Source organism: Camelus bactrianus, chromosome 4 (genome assembly GCF_048773025.1).
Source record: "Camelus bactrianus isolate YW-2024 breed Bactrian camel chromosome 4, ASM4877302v1, whole genome shotgun sequence".
NCBI classification, from domain to species: domain Eukaryota; kingdom Metazoa; phylum Chordata; class Mammalia; order Artiodactyla; family Camelidae; genus Camelus; species Camelus bactrianus.
Window position 1 is genome coordinate 29,276,923 of NC_133542.1, and position 26,008 is coordinate 29,302,930.

The 26,008-nt window shown below is 37.1% G+C and overlaps 1 protein-coding gene across 1 annotated transcript in view; it reads right to left on the bottom strand.

The window, feature by feature from the left end:
• Positions 1-9,753: 9,753 nt before the first annotated feature.
• UHRF2 (ubiquitin like with PHD and ring finger domains 2) overlaps positions 9,754-26,008 on the bottom strand; it is a 76,346-nt gene continuing 60,091 nt past the window's right edge. The window contains exons 9-16 of the mRNA XM_010960649.3: positions 24,697-24,801; positions 21,968-22,074; positions 18,674-18,836; positions 17,826-17,966; positions 15,717-15,810; positions 15,241-15,398; positions 11,831-11,929; positions 9,754-10,787 (exon numbers count right to left, since the gene is read on the bottom strand). Of these exons, the coding sequence (XP_010958951.1) occupies positions 10,641-10,787; positions 11,831-11,929; positions 15,241-15,398; positions 15,717-15,810; positions 17,826-17,966; positions 18,674-18,836; positions 21,968-22,074; positions 24,697-24,801 (1,014 nt within the window). The 3' untranslated portion in view covers positions 9,754-10,640. The remainder of the gene's footprint in view (positions 10,788-11,830; positions 11,930-15,240; positions 15,399-15,716; positions 15,811-17,825; positions 17,967-18,673; positions 18,837-21,967; positions 22,075-24,696; positions 24,802-26,008) is intronic.

Consider the following 26,008-nt stretch of genomic DNA (forward strand, 5'->3'; position numbering starts at 1 on the left):
AACAAATATATATATGTGTATGTATGACTGCAACATTATGCTGTACACTAGAAATTGACACACTGTATCAAGTATACTTCAGTTAAAAAAATAATAAAAAAATAAGTTAAGGCCTTAAATGTGTGAGGGTACAGCTCAGTGGTAGAGTGCATGCCTAGCATGCATGAGGTCCTTGGTTCAATCCCTAGTAAATTCATTAAAAAATAAGTAAGCAAACAAAGCTTATTACTTCCCCCCAACAACAACAAAAAAGGAAGAAATTTAAGGCCTCTTTCATGGGGCATGAATTCTCGATGGACAAACACATACATCAAGATTTCAGTTAAACATTCATCTGAAAACAAAAGCCAAGATGGAACGTGTGTGTGTGTGTGTGTGTGTGTGTTGGTGGTGGTGGTAGGGGGTTGGCACTACTTTATACTGCGTGGCCAGGGAAGGATTCTCTTACAAGGTGACTTATAACTTATAGGCTAAAATCTTAACAAAAAGAAGCCAGCCATGACTAGATGTGGGGAAGAGGGGCAGAGAGGGACGGAGCATGTTTGCAGGCTTATTATCTGTAGTCTCTGTCTTATTTAGCATTTAGTTAGTTTCAACCTCATGTATAAAGGGTTTTAAGAATCTCTAGGAAATAGGGACTGAGGGAAAGAAGATGAGGCATAAAGTCTGGCATTGAGGAAAGGTGTGGGAATCTTTCTAGATTCAGGAGTGGGGAGGAAGGGTTTGAGCCTAAAGTTAAGATCATAAGGAATGAAAATAGGGTCCAGAGAGGAAAAAACCGGACACTGTCTGTCTCAGGATAGAGGGCTTTGAGGGAAAAGTAGAAAGAGTGTGTGTGTGTGTGTGTTCACTGGGTCAGGAAGAGAGGGAAGGATTTCTAATTAGGGAAGGTAGGAGGGAGGAGTCAAACTGGGAAAAAGATGCAGATTAGGAACAAGAAGGAAATGAGGGAGGAGGTGGATAAGGGCCTACGGTGGAGATGGGGAGAATGATTCAGATGTGGAAGAAAGAACATCATTAGCTCAGCGACAAGGCAGATGAAAGAAAAGTTGCAGGGAGAGAAAAGCCAGATGGTGGTGTCGAGGAGGTGAGAGAAAGCTCTCAAGGGTGGGAAGGAAGAAAAGGGAGTTAAGAGCGTAAGCAATGGGCCCACGTAAGGAGGTGGGAGAGGACTCCCTCTAATTAGGATAAGAGGAACCAAGAGAATGGGGGGGGGGTTAAAAAGTTGGCTTGAGGGCAGGGGTCTGGCAAAAGAAAAGGGTGGAGGGCAGAAGGAGGCCCAAGTTCAGGAGGGAGGCAGGCCAGCACAGCAGAAGGCAGAGAGAGGAAGGGGAAGAGCAGAAATGGGTGGGGGAAGAGACCTAGGGTCCAAGTTTCCTGGATGAGAAAGAGCACTGGGAGGGGGAACACCAGACTTTGTGGAGGGGGAAGGCCTCTAAGTGGGTAGAGGGAGGACCCCATGATTCACAGGGAAACGTGTATAGGAGGGGAGGACTTTGAGAGAAGGGGAAGGACAAAGAAGTCCTTAGAAACCAACTAGGCAGCAAGACTGTCGAGCTGAGGGGACCATACAGGAGCCAAATTTGACGCCAGAGGTAAGGAAGTGGGAGGCAGTGCGGTGACTATCCCGGGGTTAGAATGTCTATGAAATTGAAAACTGAGTCGAGAGAGCAGCAAAGCCCTGAGGACAAGGCTGGTGGAAACTTCTCAGGAAGGGAGGCTGAGGAGCTGGAGGACCTACTTTCTCATTACTGGCTATGGGCACAGTGGGGACCTGCCATGTATGACCAACAGAGATGCATGCGTGCGTGCACCTGAGCGTATGAGGTGCTTTTCCTGCTGCTGCCTCTTTTCCCTTCTGTTCCTCTGTGATTCCTACTGTTTCCTTTTGCTTCACTGAGTACTCATCTCCCCCTCCTCTAATCCTCCTGGTTCAGGGGGGCCTCCCAGCTGCAGGTTTACCTTGCCAAGCTAACCTCCCAGCCTTTGTACATATTGTTCATCTGGAGCTTTTCCCACGTCTCCTCCCCACCTCTCACAGACACAACGCCCTGGGGATGGAAATAAGTCCCTGATATTAAAGAAGCTACAATCCACGCAGTCAGATCACCCATCCCAAAGTTTGTTTGGAATATGAAGTCAATTTGGGGGAAGAGGCAGTCCCTGGTGCCTGGAATTGGGGAGGGTTATTGGACACCTTTTCTGCAAAAGCAGTGCTGCTCAATCATGGTTTAATAGGATTTTGAAGGCTAACCTGATAATCTATCTCTTTCCTCTGTATTTGTACAAATTTATACAAGAGATTTCACAATCTACATCAAATCAGATCATGACCGTCATCCTTTTGCAAATTAACTTCTGAAGTGCAGGTTGGAGATTACATATAATTTCTTCTGAATTCAATAGAATCAATGGACAATGGAAGGGTGAAAAAAATCAACTACAAATTATTTAAATGGACCTACATGACTCTCTGCAAGTCTGGACCTCTTATAGAGGTCTGAGGTTTTCCGAACCAATGCAAGAGAAGTTTAACCATGCTTTTGATCTGTTATTGCATTGTACTTTAACCTCACTAGTAAAACCGTTTGCATAGTTTGGGGTATCACATTTTCAATTTTCTACAAAAACACCTCTGAAGATCATTTGAAAAAATAAAACAAAAAACTTGGTGAGATTCAGAAGATTTAAGTGCTTTAAGAAACAGCCAAAGTCATAAGCGCCCAGAAAACAGGGTGGAATCCAACAGCACCAGGAGTGATGTCAGTCATCCTAAAAAAATGCAGAATTTCCCCCAACGGTGCTGCCACTGGGAACTTGATCCAGAATTGCTACTCACTGTGGTAGGAAGCAGCCAAAGCAGAATTAGATGCAAACAGATTCTTTCTTAAAAGTCTGGCATAGAGAATGGAAAAAAAAAAAAAAAAACAGATAACTTGCGTTCAAGACATTTTATCCAACGTGAACTACATAGGAATATTAAAAATTCCCCAAAATAGAAGAACTAGATGTTTTTATTGGTTAAGAGAAGTGACTTCAAATGCATTCCAAAAGACAATGAAGAAAATACTTTCCATGGAAGGAGACAGTTGGGTAAGGCTGTTAAATAAACTTGCAAATAGCAAAGGAGTGAGTAGAGTGTGTGGTGCCAGCCATGTTAGGGGGGCAGTGTGGAGAGTCAGAACTATTTCTGCATTTTGTCAGAAAGACAGCCTTTAGCCTGGGACAGCGTCTGCTGTTCACAGAAGTGCTGTCAGTCTGAGGTCTAACAGTCCTGAGCATGAGGCAGCGCGAGGATGAGACACTGAAAGATGCCAGTTAAGCAGCTCAGTATCATCCTTAAACAACTTCACTATTTCCCAGAAATTAGTTGCATTTAGGAATGAAGCCCACGGGTTTTACAAATATGAAAATGAGAAGAGTCTCTAAAAAGAGGTGCTGCACAAAACCACTCAGACATTTTTAGATGAAATTTGGTCAGATTACACACTGGTTTTTAAAACACTGTCCAAATCCGATTTTCAAAGAGCAAAAGGATGTAATATAAAAATAAGTACTGGAGTAAATAATCAAACAACACAGTGAAGCAGAAAAAGTAGCAGAAAGTAACACACAGCCTTGAGTTTAAATTCTAAGTCTGCTCCTGATGACCTTTAGTGACTTAACGTGAGTGAGTAACACTCTGAAACCATTACCTTGTCTGTAATGGAGATAATGCCATTTACCTCACAGCATGTGTAAGTAGTATGTTGGTATGAAAAATGCCAACAGCACCCCATTCTTTTTGGACACAGAATGAACACATAGGGTAACTGTTGCCACCCCTGCTCCAAAGACATGGATAAGCCAGTGAAATACTTTTCATCCCCTCATTTAAAAAACACAAAAATAAAACCACAGTTAAGTTCTTAAGGAAGAAAAGGAAACTTGAAGGTGGCAGAAATGGAGGGGGAACCCAAAGAACCTGAAACTCCGTGGCCCATAGAGGTGGCTAGACTGGATATGTGTTTTGGGAACTGGAATTCCAAAGATGCCAGGCAAGGAATGTTAGGAATTAAGGCTGCAGATATAACGGACAGTAAGAAGCAGAAACGTGGCATGCTTAGAACGAGGAAAGTCCTGTTCCAATACGAGGACTGAAAAATTGCTATCTACTAGCTCAGGGTCACAGCAGGAAAATAGGCTTTCCCTCCCAGGCCTACGGTGGACAGAAAGTCAGTAACAAGAATGTTTACTGCATGTGAACGCAGAAGCCAATTTTTTTTTTTATTAGTTGCATTGTGGAAGTCTCATTCAACAAAATTAACTGGTTCAGTTAAACAGCAGATTAGACTCAAAGAGAAAATTCAATGAATTGGAAGATGTAAGGAAATCATAGAGACCATAGCACAGAGTGGGTAAAGACAAGATATAAGATATTAAGGTGTGGGCACTGGACTGTTGAAATCTTCTAGGCCGGGGAGATAGAAAACAGTGGGAGGGAGGAACAATTATTCTTAAAAGAAAAGCAACTATCAAAAGACTCTAAAAAGTGGGGAAAAAAAGTAGTAGCCTGGGTAGGCACTTTGGAACTTGAGGAATAATCTGGAAGTTTCCTGGGGTTTTTCTTCTGCCACCTTTTTACTTTCTTTTGGCTTGGGTGCAAGGAAAACCTTTAATCTGAAAACATCAATGAGTGCAGATGAAGGGGAAATAAAGAGCCTGTTTTCATGAGCTAAAGGAATGGGAAAAGGGTGACCTGTAGGAAAAAACCCATTTGATTACGCCCACCCCTCTTCAGCTGAACATCCATCCCCCTAGTCACTGGATGTGGCCAAGACTGTGAGGAAACCCTGTGGAACATCCCTGCCCTGAACTGAGTGACCAGCTGTAAAGAGGCAGCACCTTAACCATCCCAACTAGAAACTGAGGGGAGGATTACAAAGAGAAGGGAGCTGGAGAAATCTTCCTTTAAATCTGCGTATGAGGCCCTGGACAGACCCTCAAGTGGACTATGCATGAAACTGACCATAATCACAGCAAAATGAACTCTAAGAGGACTACTGCCCAGGTGTCAGGTTGGTTTCTGGGTAACATCCAAATGGACGAAGACCAGAATAGCACTGCAAAGGCTTTGAAAATTGACACTGAATCACAGAAGTGGGCCTGAATCCCATGGAACCTAAACAGTTTGCCTTATAAAATAGAAGATTTAAATAGGAACAAGATTCTGTTAATACCCAAAATGTCTAGGATCCAATGCAAAATTACTCATCATATAAACCAGGAAAATCTCAACTTGAATAACAGACACACGGAAGACCCAAATAGAAATTTCAGAAGTAAAAATACAATAACCAAAATAGAAAAAACTCACTGGTTGGGCTCAGTAGCAGAATATAGACGACAGAGGAAAGAATCAGTGAATCTGCAGATAGACCACAAAGAACTATCTTACCTGAACAACAGAATAGAAACTGAGTAAAAACGGACACAATCTCAGACTTGTGGGACAATGACAAAATTAACATTTATGTCATTAAAGTTCCAAAGGAGAGAAGAAAAAGTGCAGGGCTGAAATCACATTTAAAGAAATAATGGCTGGAAACTTTCTAAATCTGACAGAAAATAAAATTTAGATTCAAAAAGCTGAATGAACCCAAAACAAGATAAAACTAAAGAAACCATGCTCAGTCACATCACAATTGAATTTCTGAAAATTAAAGACAAAGAAAAAAATCTTTTAAGAGGCTAGAGAAAAACAACACATTACTCAAAGGGGAACAATATTGAGTACTTTTTTTTTTTTTTTTTAAATAAAAAACCTTGGGGGCTCAAGGCTTGACTGGGGGAGAAGCCACTTCATGCTCATTCAGGACCCTGCTGGCTGTTGGCTGGAGACAATGTTTTCTTGCTGCATGAGCCTCTCCATAAGGTAGCTCAAAACACGGCAGCTGGCTTCTCTCAGAGTAAGCAAGAGAAGGTGCCCAAAGTGGAAGGCACAGTACCTAACTTTCAAGGTGACATCCCATCACTTCTATTCATTACATTACATAAATACGATGAAAGGATTCCAGCCCACACTCAAGGAGAGATTATGATGATCTATTATAGGGCATGAAGACCAGGAGGTAGAGATCACTGAAGACTTTTTAGAGGTTGCGCACCACACTACCAAACAATTTTATCAATAGTATGTAGTCTATTAATTTGGATAGTAAAGAATTCAGTTTAAAAGTAGTGTAAATTCTAGTTCCAAAGTATTAAAAAGATCAATTAAATTCAATTTCTTGTCCACTGTTAGGCTGAGGAATTTAGGAATGCTATCAGTCAGGATAGGCTGGGTCATGTTGTGTTAACAGCTCAAAACCCTTAGGGTCTTCAATATTTACTTGTCACTCTTGTTGCCTGTCTATCACAAGTTGGCTGGGGACCCTACTGATAGAAAATCTCTGTGTGCTACTGGTCTCCATGCAAGGGGAGAGAAAACTCTGGAGTGCAATTAAATGCTCTACTACCCAGAAGTGACACATAGCATTTATTACAACTAACTGACCAACTGGTCACACGGCCCTGGCCAACCACAAGGGGGCTTGGATGTGCAATCCTAACACGTGCAGGTGAGAGCCAGAAATACCTGCTGAACAGTACAAGTGACTACTTCAGTCTGTTCACTAAATTTTCAACCTACTCTTGTCTCCTATAGAAACTGCAAACCCTCTAGAATGGTTACAGTGAAATCAAAGGACAAAATCAAGTGTTAGTAAGAATGTGGGGCAACCTGAACTCTCATACAGTACTAGTAGGAATGTAAAATTGTATAAACTACTTTAGAAATATGTCTTTGTTTTTCCTAAGTTAACTCATTAATGAAATTGGTGGGCTCTATGTTAAGCACATTTAATTTTATAAGAAATGTTAAATTATTTTCCGAAGACAAAAGGTTTGCAACAGCTCCCCTTGTAGTAACAAAATCCTGGAGACAACCCAAATATTCATCAGTAGATGAACAGACAGATTGCAGGATATTCATATATAATGGATTACTCAACAATACATTCAAATTCTGGCAGTGTCCATTCTGTTTTGTCTGTTGCATTTTGTTTCCATAATCATGTTTATCTTCAAGAATTTTAATCTCAAATTATTCTTAGCAACAGCAGCTTGCTCTTATTCCATTAATACAATGCAATTTCATACTTCAGGATACGGTTGTAAAACTTATTCTTTCCTTCATTTTTTCAGTAAGTCATTTCTTTCAGCCTGTTTGGTCCTTCTAGCTACCACTTGACTTCTCGTGTCCACTGACTGGTGTTTTTGTTTGTTTGTTTTCTGTGTAGTGTGTGGTTAATCCATGTTACTGAATATCAGTTCTTTCAGATATAAAGGTCAGGTGTGGGGACCAGTTACAGCGTGAGCTGGTGATGAGTGGGCCGTCAAGCTCAGTTCCCTCAAATCAGGTAGACAGTCAGGAACTCTATCTTCCAGGGTGTCCTGAGGAAGAATGGGGAAAGGTTTGGTCCTTGATGGGCAAGTCAGAGCAGATCTCTGTCCTGCTCTTATAAGTAGGATTGATACTAAAATCCAAAGCTTTAAGCTTTATATAGGCAGGACCCTTTATGTTAGCCAAACTGTCACAATAGGGTTGAGAGAGAGCTAAGGGTGTTTTCAATTGCTAGCTTCTAGAAGATTGCCTAATATGCTTAACCATACTAGCATGCGCATATTTGTTGAATGAACCATATTACTGAGTTCTAAAACTAGAGGCTCTGCCTACTCTAATTAGAAAAAAGAAAAATCCTACCCTTATGAAAGTAGCTGATGTATGATATTAAACTGTGAATTAGTGGAACTTATGATATAACAGCACATCAACATTTGACAATACTGGTACTTCATATCCCATTACGGAAAATGTCTCCAAATTTTAAGCTGGAAAGTCACTGGAATAACTGTTTGGAAAAGAATCACAACTACATTTTTTTTAGATTTTCGGTACGTATGTTAACAATTGTGTACAAACTGAAATGTCTGTGTACTGATCCTCAAAACAATCAATAAAATCTCAATTATGAAAGAATTTCTTGAAGCATAAAAAAAAAAAAGCAGCTGAGTGCTTAGCAATCACTAACCTACTAAATGTAATAAAATCCAGTAAAAATCTTATCTTTCAAACTTAAGCCTAAGAGACAACCCGATATTATGTACCATGTGAATGACAACTACACCACTTATGAAGAACTCTTGCTCCCCACCCCTCAATTCAAATCTTAATCTGGTTACTCTTGAATTCTAACTATCAATCTACAGAAAATAAAGAGAAATAGTTAAGACTATACCACATGGTTATAATTGGCAAGATCTAGGCTCCAGATGTTAGGCTCCAGAACAATTTCAAAATGCAAATTGTAAAAGGTGAAGGAAAAAAAGAGTTAAGGAAATACACACAGATTAAAGATACTTAAGAGCAATTAATAAGAGATAGCAATTAATAACAATGTAAAGTCCTTATTTGGATCCTGATTCAAACAAACTTAAAATATTCATGTATGACATTTGAGACAATGGAAATTTTAACTAATATTTACTACATATTTGATGATACAATTACTGCTAATTTTTGTTTTAAACACAGGTGATCATGATACTGTTGTTATGCTCTCTGTAAGTCTGTGTCTCAGTCCAGATACAAACTGAAATATTTATGGAAAACCCCCCACAAAATTGCTTAGCTTTCAGACATTCTTGATGCTTTTGAACATGTTAAGCTGTAATCAGCTTTTTTCCCTAGCCTATCATTTTATAGCAGAGACAACATAGCATTGCCCATACTATAACTATTGGAATCCCTTATTTTGCTAACAAAAGTGGTAGAACCAGTTCAAGTAGCTGAAACTGGGAGGTATTCCCCACACTTCGTGCCAGAGATATGGCCAATGCCAGAGGGAATAAAATACTAGATGATGTAATTTGATGATTCATTTTCAATCTAATTTAAACTTGATTCTTCAAAATAAAAATGATTCCAATAAACTTAGTACTCAGTGACGGTAGCTCCAATCACTCTGCTGGCTATGTTTCCCAGAACTTGATTTTGAATTTAATTGAATGCAGAAAAAACATTGAAACCAGTTTGGCTAATATTCAAATGTGGCCTATAAGTAGACTGCCAGGCCTGGACCCAGACTGCCTTTACAGACTCTTCCTTGCTGTATGAGCTTTGGCCAGTTTCTTAACCTTTATAAGAAGGGATGATAGTACCTGCCTCTTAGGATTGTCAGTAGGATTAAATGAATACACATGAAAAGGTACAAATGCAAAGCAAATATTCAATAAATATTGGCCATATTTATGACTATGAATTCAGGGGTAGGAAAACTGATTTGATAATATTAAAACTTTTCTCTGATGAAAATTTAACAATATAGTTTCAGACACTAGAGTTGTTTTAGAATATTCTCATATCTGTGAAGTAAGGAGCAATGATTGTGCTAAAACTGAACATAAGACTGAGTTGTTATAGATAACAGAATAGCCACCAAGTTATTTTTTCCATTTAGTAAAATTTAAAAAAATCAAAACTAAGGTGAAGTCTGCCCCTTAGCACTTAAGATTTTATAGGAGTTCTCGTTACCAAAAATCCAGAGTAAAAAACTACTCAAAATGTCTCGTTCAATAAAAACACACAATGAAATACTTTGGAAATGATCAATTCCTTAAAATATCTACTAAAACAAGCTAGATAAATGTGAAAAAGTAAAGGAAGATGAGCTATTTTTATGATCATAAAATATTTATTAAGGTATACTTTAGGGAATATAGTGAATATAAAATTTAGGGTCACAATATGAAGCAATTTCAGTCCTCTCAAAAAATCAGCCCAGTCCTCAATGCTCTCAGGTGTAAAACCACTGGTGAGACTCACTAAAAGCAGTTTGACTAGTACAGAAGAGGCTTTTCATGAACATTTACAACTAGAGCGTCTGAATACCTCTTTTAAGTGCAAAACCACACCACATTACACTAATGCAGCAACAATGCATTCATATTGTTTTCATTAGTCATTAGTAGTCAACTTGCATAAAACACCAGAAAAAAGCACAATGGAGCTCACAAAATGGGCTACAAAATGAACCTGTCCTTGCAAAACACACATTATAATGGAAGAAGACATTAAAAGTGTTATTATGCATACTACAGAAGCTGCGTTCATTCCAACAATCTCAAGTGTCACTTCCTTTTCCGTAAAATCAAATTACATGAACCAGGCACAACTAATATTTTTGGGAGGCAGTGTGTAGCTAAAATTTCATTTAACTAATTATTCAATGATTTAAAAAATCCCCATAAATCTTTTCTGTCCTGAGGTAGTTGCAAAATAAATCATAACTTGGATATCAACTAGAGCTGAGGCTTTGACTTTTTTACTCATTAAAACTAGTTGTTACTCACAAGAACTACCTTTTGATATTTAAAGACAGTTGAAAAATGGGCCTCTTACTACACACACAAGATGATGGCTACGTAGGAAAGAGGATTAGCTGCTTCAGAACGTGAAAGATATGGTCCACCACTGCTTCCACCCCACCCCCCACCCCAACCATTTTAGATTCTTTATTGTCCAAAAAGCCACTGGGAACAACACAGTAGAAGTAGACAGATCATCGTCCTTTGCTGTAGCCAGGGAAGAAAAGGTCAAGTAAACTCTGCAGAATCTCATTGGGAGTCATGATGTAATTCTGGCCAAGATCATGCCGGCAAGCAGGGCAGGAGAACACTTGAGCCTTAAAGGAGCGCTGTAAGCAATCCTAAGGCAAAACCAAAAACAAAGTAGAACAAAATAAAAACACACACCTACTTTCATCTGAGGACAAAGCATGTAGAAAAGTACTCAACAACTTAGGCTTATAAATAGAAACTAGAAACTTACTGTTTGGCAACAAGAGAAACCTAAAAGACGAACAACTGTAAAGGCCTGAATCTGCACTATGAAAACTGACCTACAGACGTGGTTCAAGTTCCACCTCTAGCACATGCGGTGAGACTTCAGGTAAATGACAACTTTTGTACAAGAATCTCCTCGTCCCGTAAAACGAGGGTGTTATAATTCTGCATGGGTCCCACTAGCCTCACTTTCTAGGTTGGATTTTAATCCTGTTCTTTCCTGATAGAGCACTAAAGAAAAAAAAAAAACAATTCAGGAAAGTAAAACTATCTTATGTATATATTTTATCAAATCACCTAACATATAATGTGTTCTCCCCAAATACATGTAGCTCTACTAAATATATTACACAGCTGACTCAAGGTCAAACACACACACATATGTGGAAGGTTTTTTCCATTTTACAAAGGAAACTAAAGTTGAGAAGTTAGGTCAGGGAGCACAACCACCAAGCAGTAGAACAAGAGTCCAACGTTGGTTTGACTAAAATTCAAGTTTTCCTTTTATACCACACTGATAACACACAGTCAACTCCTCTGGGCATGCTGCCAGATAGAATCTGTTCTCGATTCCATTAAGTACATGAAATTATCTCAGTTTGCACTATAATATATGACACATACATAAGCTGTAACACAGAAAGTAGCAACAACACCTTACTTTCTTTTCTAGTCCAACCCCTCCTCGATAATTTCAAAAATGATGGAATGCTGACTATACACATCTGAATTACTATAAAATTAAAACATGCATTCATCACCAAGATATAATTAAATGCTTCCTAACTACCCAGGTTCCTTTATTCTGCTTCATAAAAAAAATGCTTCTTCACATGCTATCCACAGGTTTGGAGGACAGTGTCCCCTCTGGCCTAACGAGGGAAAATGAGAAAGGAATTTTACTTACTTTACAGACATTGTGGAGGCAATCTGTTGTCACAGGCTGGTAAACTAGCTCCTGGCAGCAGACACACATAAAAGATTGTTCCAATTTTTTCAGAAAATTCTAGAATGGTACCCAAGGGGAAGAAAAAAAGTTAGCATTTCATAATATATTAATAGCATTCCAAGTGATTGAGGGAAAAAAGTATCTTAATCACACCTATTTTCTATCAAGAAAAACAAATCAAGGAGTGACTAATTACAAGCAAATGTGTAAAAGGAAATTGAAGAAATCCCTTCGATAAGATAAACACGTCAGTTTTAAATCTTAGGACTGGGCTGGAAAGGTTGCAAAGTCAAGACACAAAGCTTAAAAAAATGAATGCCTTCCGTTCCAAATCTCATATTCCAGAGAATACTATTTTTCACTTAAAAAAATCATAAACAGGTTGTCTCAAGGTCATTAAATACAGACTTTCTATCTTCAAAAAGCTACATAGTATTTTAGTATATGAACATGTATTATCTATTCAAATTTCTGCTTTTATAAAACTTAAATACTTATTTTTTATGCTAAAAAAGATTTTAAAAAGCACTTAGCAAGAATACTCTATAGTATCTAAGACCCCAAGGAATCAACATTTGTTTTTCTAGGATAGTTTTCTGTGATATTTTGCCTCAATCTAAAAATCTCGTATTTTCCTGGTGCTAATGTTTATTCAAATTGAGACTAAATGATAGAAGGTAGAGCTATCTAGCAAACATGATCAGATGGGTACTTTATGATCTTCAAAAGCCATTATTGGGTTCCATTTTATCCTGTTTGTTTCTTTTAAACTAGAAGGGTAAGTATTTTTTGAAGTCACCAGGATAATCCTCCATTCAGTTATTTTTTGATAGTAGGGGAGTGCATTTTATGTTCATTCTTTATGTTAATAGAAAAATAATCTATAAGAATTTTAAGTAAACAAAAATAAACCAAAGATTCATTTCATAGTTTTGTCTTGATACTAACTTATTTATGAACATGGATTATAAAGGTCAAGTGAATTATCAATGACGTACTATGCAACACATTAGAAGACTGTACCAGTTAGGGGGAGATGTGGAAGAAAACTAAAATGTAATAGGAGGTACCTTCTCTCTGACAAAGTACTTTGTTAGTGACTGGTATTTCCCCGGCACCTCCGTGGGGCCTGTAATATGTGTATAGTATCAGCGCTCTGAGTTCCTGCACTGTGCTAGGCACTCATCTACACAGCAGTGATAAAAAGGCCAAGTCTCTGCTCTCGTGGAACTTTATATTCCTTTAAGAGAGCAATTTCAGTTAGTAGTAACTGAGGAAACAAAGCAAATTAAAGCTACAGAGTAAAGAGTGGCTATTTTAGAAAGGATAGCCAGGGAAGGCCTCTCTGAGAAGTGTAATACTCTGTAGAGACTTAAAGGGTATGAAGCAATGAGCCACATGAAGACACAGAGGGAAGAATTCCAGTCAGAGACAGCACATGTGTAAAAGCCTAGGAGCAGGAACAGGTTAAGAGTGTGCAAATAGCACAGAGGTCACTGTGGTGAAGCAGTCTGGGCCTGAGAGAGTAGTAAGAGGAGAATGCAGAAGCAGGTAGGGATGCCAGAGCATAAAGGACCTTGGGAAGCTGTCTGGATAAAAACATACATACGTATAATATATGCATTTATTTAAAAGTCACCTTTGGCCAACACCTAATTTTTCTGGTTTACTAAATGTGTTCCTTGCTTGTCTGGAAAAAAAGAAAAAAGGGCATGATACCTACACAGGGCAATAGTACATAAATGTCCAGCGTAACCACTAGCACCAAGGTCAGTTACCTGACCTAGGTATGTAAAAGCCTGCCCTCAGGGAACAGGATTTTTATTGGTTTTGTTTTGTTTTTTTGCTTGTTTGAGACTATCAATTGTTGACTTCCATATAAAAGTTATATTGAAAGAAGAGGTTGAAAAGTATATTTATTTGCATATACTTACCAAGTCTCACAAGATTCAACCCCTTTGATAATTTTTTTAAATTGATAAACAGGACGTATTAAAAGCCTTAGACTGAAGCCCAATACACATGTCCAACCCAGACAACAGATATGCAGAAGAGAACTTCTGTGTGCACTCAGGTGGCTTTATCCTTCACCCATATTTGCTACTTTGTCTTCTGCCTACTCACAGCTGGAACTCACCTGAGTTGTCACTAACCAGCTGTATTCTCTCCAGAGAATAATGGGACCATGATCAACTGCTTGCTGTTTCTTACTTGCTGTCTGTGAAAGTGAGTCTTACCCACCAGAGCCAGACTCTCCACATGCCTGGGTCTCTTGGCTAATGAGCAAGTAACATTTCTCACAGAGCTAACTCACTTTCCTTCTGTCCTCCAGACATGTAAGTCTCATCCTACCCAAGGACAACCCTAAATATCACATTTTTAGACAAAACAAATAAAAAAACCAACTGCAATATCAATCCAAAGAGTAGTTGACAAACTTTATTCATTTCTAAGTTTAAAAATTATGTCAAGAAGTTTTCATAATGATGACTAATTCTCAAAAAAGGCAATACAAAAACTGAGAGTTCCCTCTAAATCTAGATAAAAGGCACATACGGATATGCATTAACCTCATTTTAGATATACAAGAAGTTCTGACCAATGCAGTGAATGAAATAAAGGAAATATTGGAAGGAAGAAATGGATGACAAAATGGAATTTCAAGATACTACAGTTCACCCACAATAGCTGCACATCACATACTCTGAGGGAAATAAAACAGAAAAGTAACTATATTGCACATGACAGAGGCTAATATCTAAGAAAATCTAAGAACCAAATTTATAAACAAAATTAGAGATACAATAAAAGCAGTGAGCAAAGAATAAATAGACAATTTACATTTCAAACCCCTAGTTTTTGGGATTTGCTAAGAAAACTTAATCGCAAAACATAGCTTAACACAAAACCCCCTTGTAATTCCTTTCACTTTAAAACTTTATGATTACCAAAAAAATGGAACAAAATCCAAAACATGAAATACTTAAATAAATCAATGCTGGTTTATTTACCCCTACGTTGAACACGTAGGCATTGAAAATTCTTCTATTAGGTAACTTTAAACTATAACAAAAACTTCTCTGATGAGTTTTAGATTAAGTTGAACGTGTTCCACAACTGACAGTTTTTCCCATGAATGGCACTTCATCATAAATTATTAATTTCAAGCACAGAGAGGTCAAAAACTAACATCTAAGAGGCTTAAAAGTGCTAAACTGCTGCCTTATTTCTGAAAGGTGGAAGTACTGGGTGAGAAGATTGGATAAAAAGGATTATGTTTAACTGACCTGTGAAAATGATAATTCATAGGGAAATTATTTTCCATTATTTGTTAATATTATGAACCTATTAAAAAAATCTTTACATACTGGTCCTTCCACAAGAGATGCAAGAACTTCATCCCATAGCTTCTGGTTCTGATGATCTTCTCTGATTAGATGTTGTTGTTGAGGGGTTAGCTGGAAAGCCTCAACTGCTTCTGCTGCATCTGATGCTTTCAACACTTTGGAGGCACTTGGACAATCATCTAGATTTAGTTAAAAATATATCAGCAGACTACAAGTGGTTATAAGCAGAACTATGAAATGAAAGAGTTAATGGGCACCAGTAATGGTTAGCTGGAAGATAACCAGCCTAAAGCAGCACCTAACTTTCCCAGAGTGTAGGGTACTTTGTTGTTTTGGCTCTGACATTATTAAAAAACAGAAAAAACGCACCCCACTCCACCCCCACCCCAACAACAACAACAAAAACCCTTCATTTTTCTTTTAATTTTTATTCTCTTACTATTTCTCTTTATCAGAAACGATGTTATTAGGATTTATGTTCTGCAATCATTACCTACCATCTGTAGATGGCCTTTTTGAGGCTCCACTGGCCTTCTTTGACTGTCCTTTAGTCTTCTTCCCTTCCTTATCTGAAGGGTAACCTACTGGATACTGATGAGGGAAAAAAGTGCAATGTAGATTTAAGCTTCACAGAGAAGGAGGGGTTCTAGATCCCAGGCAGAAATTTACTTAGGGGAATGGGGAGGAGTCTATAATCTCCCTAAATTGACAGTACTTACATAAAGTAAAGAGACATTTAAAGAAACAGAATTCAAAGGACAGAAGACTAATAAAATCCCCAATTCATAGTAAAACCACATAGTTTTGACTGTTAAGATATTCCATTTTATAATATGATGATCTTAGTTTCCAATCTAAAAGAGGAAACAATTTTTTAGGAGTTGTAACTAGGTGGCTTGAAAAGTCTGAGGAAGAAAACTGACGCAACATTGTAAACTGACTATACTTCAATAAAAATGTAAACAATAAAAAATGAAGTTAATGGAAAAAAAGTTGAGGAATAAAGGAAAGTAGAAACTAGATATGAAGGTAAGTGAGGATCAACCACAGAGCACAAGAGATGGTACACAATAGATGGGGTTACACTAAATTGTGGAGTCAATCTTAAAACAAAACATCCATTAAGGGCCAAATTTCTATCTCCCAAAATTAAGAGGCAGGGGTGGTTGGGGTGGGAGAGCTTTTAGAAGACCTCAAGCCACTAAATTACTCAATTCTTTATCAACTAAAAGGTTAGACTTTAAGGAATAAATTCTTCCCTTTTACCCTTGTGTTTTATTGGCTATGTTTTTTTTTTTTTGACATGCTTTGTGATGACACTCATTTAAAGCTCAATGTTTCAGGCCTCATCAATGATATTAACTCATCCTAGTCAACTGGCTTACATGCTTCTGCTTACTGTTTCAAATTTAACCTATCTAGAACATTGCTTTGCTGAACAGTAGACCTGAAAAAAAATCTTTTGAAAATTTAACAATACGTTTTAAAAATATTTAGTTATAAAAGGAATTACTTTGGCAGTTGTTTTGGCAGCTGATGGGTCTCATTTAAACAATTCTATGAGTTTAAAAAGAAAACAAAAACAGAAACAGACTTGCACTAGAAGACACACACTCACCTGCCTGGGTGGTCAGACACTTGCCCATAGTTCAGCCCCTACACATGCAGTGTGGGCAGAGCCAGGGGAAATGACAAAGCTGGCAGTCTTTATGGGAAGCACAGCGATGGGGAATGATGGAGGATGAACTCAAACCATGCTCTGAAGTCAGTGTCAGGGATAAAGTCTAGGGTGTACAGGCAGTGGAGGGGGAATGTAGCCATACCATCCATTATGCATACAAAACCAACAAAGTCTATATATGGGTTAACAGCTGAGCATGGGCAAAGGGAAAAAAAAAAGGCAAAGCACTAAAGGTGGTGACAGGACAGGGAAGCAGCTTTGAGGGGGAAGAGAGAAAAGGGGTGAGGAGAAGTGAGAAGGGTAGAAAGCAGACCACTCTTATAAGCCACCTCCCCCCTTCCCCTACCAGAGACACACCCCCTGTGCCCTCTAGGATCAAGTTCCCTTCTCAAGGCCTCCTACACCTAAATTTTAGGTACCCCTTTCCCTCATACTTCAAGTCATTTCCAGACTGAATTGAAAATACAGTTGACCCTTCAATAAGGAGGGGTCAGGGTAGGGCCAGTCTTCTGGAAGTCGAAAATCTCTGTGTAACTTAAGAGTTGCCATCTGCATCTGTGGATTCAGCCAACCACAGATAGGCACTGCAGTGTCTGCTATCGAAAAACATCCGTGTATAAACGGATCCGTGTAGTTCACACACATGGTGTTCAGAGGTCAACTGTATTTTACTCTTCACTGTCAAGCCTAGCTTTCCCCAAGCACAATTTCTGGTCAAAGAGGAGTCTGACACCTAGAATGCTACTTCTTTTCCTTCTTGCGTGTGATTTTTTTTCCTTTCTTATACTTGTGTGATCTCATTCCTCACCCCTTACAGTCCACTGATCAACTGCTGTGGGTTATATACAATGTTAATGCATGTAGATAGTACAGAGGCATTATGTTTTCATGAACATACAAGTAGCCTAGACAAATGCAATCCAACCTGTAAACGTAGACATAGTCTCCTTGACCGTTCTATTCCTTCTGAGGTCCAAGGAGCAGGTTCAACATCATCTCTTCTTAAAAGATAGCGCCAAACCAAGAATCCATGGCTTGATGAAATCTCTGGCCAGTATTTCACCACCTAAATCATAATATTTCAGTACTATTTTGAGATTTAAAGTTGAGACTTATTCTTAACATCTTATTAGTATTTTAAGTAAACTTGGCAGAAGTGCAACTTTAAAAGATACTTGCTTTACTGTAATAGTAAATAAATTAAAACCACCAAAATATTGTTTTAAAAATACTGTTTTGGCCTTATTTCCTAATTATGATAGTTCCCATATAAGTATAGATTGCTATAAATGTGAAACAGTAACAAGATTGTGCTCATTAACTATAAAATAATTCTGCATAATCGTAGATAAAAATGGTGGCAATAGATGCCTTCGTTTTTTAAACAAAGAATGTAACCTATTTTCAAAATTATAATGTGCTCTGCTTTGAAAAATTTATCACAAATAAAGTCATCCTGAAAGATATGTGGAAGAATCAGTATCTACAATGGCCCAGTTACTTGAACAGTTTTATCACAGAGAATATGTACTTGTAAAAAGCTTAACCCAAAGTATAACTCTGCCCTTATGGACTTCAGATAAGCCTTAAAAGACAAGTATCAAAGTTAAGAGCTTGCTTTGTGCATGTTACATTTCTAGAAAAAGTAGAAACACCAACTATGACAGTCTACTGTTTTCTTTAGCCCACCCACAGTAGAGCAGTTCCCTGTGGCAACCCTGTCTTGAAAGCACAGGAAGAATGACTAACAAGATGTCATGCCAGATAGAGCACCTTATAAATGCCATCATATCTGTTGCCTTCTTCAGGAGCATATTTGCTGATCTTCCTCCCTTTAAAACTGCGTATCACTCTGACTGGCTTACCAGCTCTCCAATTCCGAGACTCTGCTCCAATTTTATCATCCAATGGAGCATCACAGTTTAGGGCCAATGCCCTAAAAAGTAAAACAAAGTCTTTATACCAAGTAATCTTTCTTCAAGTACATAATCGCATCATTAGCTTAATTAAAAGGTGAATTATGCCTTACCTGATGGTTAAGATTCTATGATTCTTTCCATATTATTCCAGATAATAGGATTATGCTTTCCCCCACCAGCAGAGAAGACAAATCAGTTTTCTGATGTCACCCCCAAGCCAGGGGATTGGTTCTCAGTTAGCCTGTAGGGTTCTTCTGAAAGTAATAACATCTGTGCCACGTATAATAGAAAACAACTAGAAATACACGGAATTTTCTTTAAATAACGTTTGTTGAGGGAAGGGAGAAAATTGGAAAACTAAGCAAGTGATTGCTGTAATAGTTATTTTTGATAAGGGAATGAAGTAAATTGCTGGAAGAATGTAGAAAGAAATCCAGGAAAATTAATTTGTCAACAGGTCTACTTTCCACATTCCAGACAACAGAGATTCCCTAAAGTTTAGAAGATAATAAGAACAAGTTCAATACGAGAATATTCTTTAAAGACCTCCAGTTGAAAGATTTAAGTTTAAATAAAACTGAAGCATTTAAATACCTGTGCTAAATCATGACAATAAAGATTTTTGGCTGCTCAAGATCACTACATCTTACTGACGACACATGAACAAGGAGGAACACTGAGCTAAGCAGCACTTGATTTAGCTGAAGCTTCCTTAGTATGGTATACTCACTTAGTAGTAATTAATCACTAAGATTATCAGATATTAGAAGACCTTTGTTAGGAAAACTTAGTCCTGTGCTCCCCAAAACCAAACTAGAATCTACTTAAAGTTAGTACTTTTCTTCTAAGACACCTACATAACTTAAGTGAAAAGAAACCACTGAGAATGTTTAAGGTTAAAAACAAAAAAAGGTATCCTTCCCTTCAATTCAGCAAAATTAGATATGATACAAAATATTTTTACAGGGTATAGTTCTTTTTATGCATGCTCAAAAAAACAAAAAGACCTTAAGACTAAATGACTAATCTACTGTAATATCTTTACCATAGTTAAAGTAAATGAACTTGTGTTTCATTAATTTTTTTTAATAGATGTGGTTAAAGAGTTACAGCTTACCAAGTTATGTTTTTTTATCTCAAAGGGAAGATGCACTAAAACTCTGAGAGGCAGAAGAAACGTAGCCATCAATTCTAGGGCTGTTATTGGATAGAGACATACTATCTTCATGTTAATGAGTGGAATGCTTTGGTGCTCACAGTACTTTCCATCATAATGACTGCCACCACTAACTGGCATTATTACCTAACTACTAGTTTCATGTAAGTATGTAGGCTGTTCAAGTTTGTGAAAAGAGTCCAAGAGGATGAGACCAGGCATAACAACAAAGCTTTTCCATTACTCTATCGGCAGCTTGATTGGTTGTCTCTAACTGCCCTGATAAAGGACAGCCAGATTACCTGCTGCCCTCTTCAGTTTCATAAAGTGGAAGAGCTGAGAAGGAATAGGAACAAACTTCTCAAAAGCAAGAAGCAGGTGTCAACCTACCTCTTAGCAGAGAAACGAATATGAATCAGACAATATACTAGTCAGGAAAGAGTATACAACGGGTTAGAGATAAGGGCCTTTCACTTCAATCACAAGGCGTACTCACAGCTTAATGTATAAATTAACTGAAGGAATGTTAGTCTCTATGTTAAGTCAATCCTACATTGTTCTGAGTTACCATTTCATTTTTACTACCACTTCATTTTCACTACCCTCTTATTAATATAAACATTATTACTACTTGTCAATTATTTTCTAAAAAGACAGTAACATATGATAAACAGGGTATACTTTAATTAGATTCTTCAAAAGCTTGAAAACAATCTACCATGTACAAGTGCAGGTAGTTACATAGGCAGTTTCATTCAAGCACAGTAATACCATTATTGAAGGGAAAATATAATTTTCAGACTTGACAACATGAAAAAGCCCCTTTCCAAATTCAAGATACATTTTCATTGACAAAACATATCAAAATATTTCTAATTCCTTTTAAGATCATTCTTCCTAAAGAGCTGCTTTCTTGTTAGAAAAAGACTGCATAGGGACTGGACTCTTGCCTCAGGAATGTTTTCACCAGCCAATCTGACCTGTCTCCTCTGCTGGTTCAATAAAATAATCCTACTGTCAGAAATAATACAGAAGGAAGACATAAAAACAGATTCTACATAGCCTGGTATGCAACAAAGTCTTGAAATAATACTGGCATATTCTTTACTTCACATGGTAATCAGATATTAAGGGCATACTACTTAAAACTGTGTGCTTTAGACTCAGGAAAGCAAAAAAAATACTCATTTTTACTCAATACACGAAATACCTTTAATAGTAGGATATAAAAATGTCAACTTTATGAAATGATCACAAAATTATCAGTATGACAAGTTATAATGTGGTCAATGCTAACTGATGGTTTGGGTTAATCTATTATTGGTATTAGCACGCATTTATGAAATACAACATTTGAACTTATTAAATTTTCTACTCCATGGAAGCTGGAGTATCATGAATACTTCTGTAGAATAAAGATCAGCACAAGGTGGCTCTTTTTTTAATGCCTTACAAGCATTTAGTTAGAAAAGGTCACTTTTGTAACTAAACATTTTCTTTTATAACACTTGAACAACTTTATATTATTATAAACCCTAAAAGCACCTTGTTCTGACTAAGTTATCTGATATTTTACTTATGCACATAAGTATGGCTCCCAAACATAACCCTATTTCATATTAGTCGCCTCTCAAAATAAGTTTGTTACTTAAAAAGATAATTCTGTGTTGAGTAGAAAATACCTTTGACCTATGTGGTAGTAGATAAGCCACTTTGTCCTCAATTTAACTTAAATTACATAGGTTCCTTTCTTTCAAAGGTTTTAAAAAGCACATGTAGGAATTATGTCATTTAAAAAATGATACTAAGAAATAAGTTAGGAAGCTTAGAAGTAAATATATACTAATCAGGTAAGATTTGAATTTTAGATATATTAACTCTCAATTTAAGATTCTCTTGTACAGTGTAAGTTACAAATTATAGTCCTATAATAAAACTTTTATACAAAGCCCAAATTCTAAATAGTCTTTACAAACTAACAATAAAGAATACCTGTTCATGTTTGTTAGTGTTTGATCAGCCGATGGTGCACCAATTCTTTTATTACCAGCAAGATTTTTACCACCACTCCCAGTGTATGTGAATTCATCACCTCGGTCCTGCAGGAGAACATTTTTGGCATTAAAACACCTAAACTCAGGTATGATTTCACCAATTCTCATTTCAGAGTTAGAACTTTTCATTAGGATGTTACAAATTGACATGTTCTCTCAATGTATCTACCGAAATTAGGCAAAATTCAAATTAAATCTTGTGTGTAATATACCTTCAAGTTGTATCACTTGATCTAAAGATTACACTTTAAAGTTATAGCTTCCAACACCTCCAAACACTGCTATTCTCATGCTATACATATAATCAAATAATCTATAGAATGTTATAAAATAAGGTCTTTTGGGTTGAGAATACTGTTTAAATCAATGTTATGAAAATAAATTTATCAATATTAGGTTGTAGGTTCTTTATAGGGTACCATTTTTTTTTTTTAATGGAGGTACTGGGGATTGAACCCAGAACCTCGTGCATGCTAAGCATGCACTCTAACAACTCCTCACCCCATAGGGCACCATTTTAATAAATATTTCATAACTAGTTTCCAAACAACAGCCTACACCATACCTAAGTCTGCTGCTTAATTTCAAATTTAAAATCCTAACAGCCTGGGAGGTTCCCCACATTTTATAGTCCATGGGTTCACTCAAATTACATTTGGATAAAACAATTAATAAACGTAGAAAAGAATTTGAAAACTAAAAGTTGTATAGTGTTTACTAAATGTAAAAAAAAAATGCCAAAGGAGATGTTAAAAACTAGCTGCAGAAATATTTTTGTAGTAGCTACAAATTTATATTGATATTATTAAGTTTTTACCTGACTCGGTATTTTTAAAAAACTGAGAAAAGAAACTGTCAGTATATAAAGTAATTCTACTAACACCATCTAAATAGTGGTTTTTCTTTAATGCAAGATTATTTTAACTAGTTCAGGCTGAACTTACAATAACAGAAGTTTTCTCTACTAAATTTTTGCTTGTAGAAGGTCTATCTTGCATTTGTCTATCTTGCATTTTCCCTTGGGATTAAAAGTCATAACTAAGATCTCATGATTTTAAATGTTTTTATATATCCAAAAACCTTGAATTCACTTTTTACTTATTCAACCTTGAGATCTGTACTTTAAAGAACCAGATGTAAAGAAATTTCATGTTTAGTGTATACTCCATTTAAAAGAATTCTAAAAAGTACATCTAGAACAGTCCAGAACACTTAAATTGATCAGATGCAGTCTTCCAAATGGTATCTGGATTGACTTCACAGTGCTTATATTCATAACCCTATCAACTTCTTAAGTTATAATTGTGGTAGTGCTATGAAGGGAAAAGTAGTGGGAACTAGGAGAACATAACAGGGACAACCTAAGTTAAATAGAGTTTAAAACAGAGGAACAAAAATATTTCTGATTATTTTTCAGCAAATAATCATGTAAAATTAGTTAAATTCTATGCCATTAACTCATCTATACTTGAATTCATTACTAAAACATACCATGAAGGCAAACAAATGACACAGACTGGGAGAAAACACCTACTAACTACATATCCAATGAACAGTAAAAACAAACAAAAATCACAACCAAATTAGAAACAGGCAAAAAACCTGAAGAGCTATACCACCAAAGAGAGACATACAGCTAACAAATAAATTATGTCCAACACTATTAATCATTAGGGAAATGTCAAAACTACAATGAGCTGTAACTACATACCTATTAGAATGACTAAAACAAAGAAAAAACACTGAATGCTGGTGATGATGCAGAGAAACTGGATCATCATACACTACTGACAGGAATGAGAAGTGGCACAGTCACTCTGGAAATCACTTTGGCAGAAGAACTAATCATACAACTACCACACAACCCAGGAATTGCACTTCTGGGCATTCATCCCAAAGAAATGGAGATTCATGTTTACAAAAAAACCTACACATAAATGTTTATTGCAGCATTATTTGTTGTAAACAATCCAGATGTTTTTCAATGGGTGAATGGTTACACTGTGGTACATCTATATCCATGGAATACTACTCAGCAATGAAAAGGAAATGAACTACTGACATATGCCACATATGCCACAAAAAATCCCAAAGGTTGTACACTATAGGATTCTGTTTATAAAATCTTTTTAGTGACAAAATCAGAGAAATGAAGAACAGTTTAGTGGTTCTTAGGGGTTAAGGGGGGCTTGGAAGAGCAGATAAAGTAGATGTGGCTAAAAAGGGCAACATGAGGAATCCTTGTGGTAAGGGAAATGTTCAGCGTTCTGAATGTATCAATATCAGTATCCTGGTTGTGATACTGGACTACAGTTTAAGATGCTACCACTGGCAGAAATTGGGTAAAGGACAGAGATCTCTGTAGTATTTCTAATGCTACATGTCAAACCACAATTACCACAAAATAAATTAAACTAAAAAAAATGAGCTCTGAAGAGAATGTGACTACTTCTATTGCAATAATCAATTGCCTCATGTATATACAAAGCAAATCAATACAAAGATTAAAGGCTGCCAACTGATTTACCTTGTAACTTGTATAGAATTGACCACTTCAACATAAAAACTGCTAAAAGAGATAGGATTTGATATATCTTGGATAAAGTTTCTGTATTTTACTGAATGATCAAGACAGGTTCTAAAGAACAAGGTTGTATCATGACTTACTACTTCATCTGCAAATCCACCAGCCAGGACAAGAGAATAAGCTCCATCATTACTTCGACCATGAATTCCACCAACATGAGGCCTATGGACACCTGCTTCGCTCACCTATAAAATAAGGAGAGACTCAAAATATTTTTCAACACTTCATTAACTTACATTTACAAAATAGCTTCACATGTTACTGGACCCTAAAAGCCTGCAACTAAGAACTGAATGTCACCCAGAATTCCACATTTTGCTCACAGGCTATCCCCCCAACCCAACTATATATCCCGCAGATACGGAGTTTTGATGACACTCAAAACGGCTCAGGCCTCGAATTCTGAGTTTCAAAATAACTATTAGATGATCATCCTCTTATGTTTATTGGTAATTTCGGCCCAATTTGGGTAAAAAAGAATTTACTATCAGTGGTCCAGATCTCTTTTCTTCTTTCTCATTTCTCATCTTTAATTACAGCACTGTTCCCTAGCCAAGAAAGGCAAGAGTCATTTTAGCCTCATTCTTCTGTATTCTTCAAACCTGTTTGGTCACAAATACTGCTGATTCAATCTCCTAAATCTCTCAAATCCATCTTTTTCTACTTTCACTGCTATAATCCTAGTTAAGTTATGAATAGTTAAAATACACCCTTTTTCACTGCCTCCACTTTTGTTCCTTAAATTACCCATCCTACCCAATGATCCTTTTAAGAACAAATCTGCTTTTAATTTTCAACTGCTTAACATGTATTAAATGGTCTTATAGTATATCAAGCCCAAGATAAGTATTACACATTACCCTCTCTCAGTTTGGATCCTACCTATTCTTCCAGCCTTATCTCCAGCTTCTCCTTCATGAGGCCTATACATTTGAGCCAAAACTACTCAATGATACCCAAACATACTACCCATTTGTAGTTTATTCATGCTATTCTTCTACTTCAATGGCCTATTACTTTCCCCTATTTTTCTTCAATTCTGGCTCACCTAAACTTGTGTCACTTCTTTGTGTGCTTCAAACTCCCTAAGAGTAGTATTCTAATTCATTTGTTGATCATACAATTGTTATTAGCAGAGAAACGCAAGCTGAGATCCAAGCCTGTATAGTGGGCTAGGAAGAGGTACGTTAGAAGTTAACAAGAAGCTGGTAAGAGCAACAGAACCTGGATTTAGGCCTTGGGAACAGCAGGTACTTTAGAAGATAGGACCACACTCGATTCCCAACCTCACCAACCCTGGTAATAAATCTGTGCTCAATCTCCGTCCCTTCCTAAATGCCAAATCAATCCTTCTAGCTGTTAAGGCCAACAGCCTCAAAGTCATCATAGACC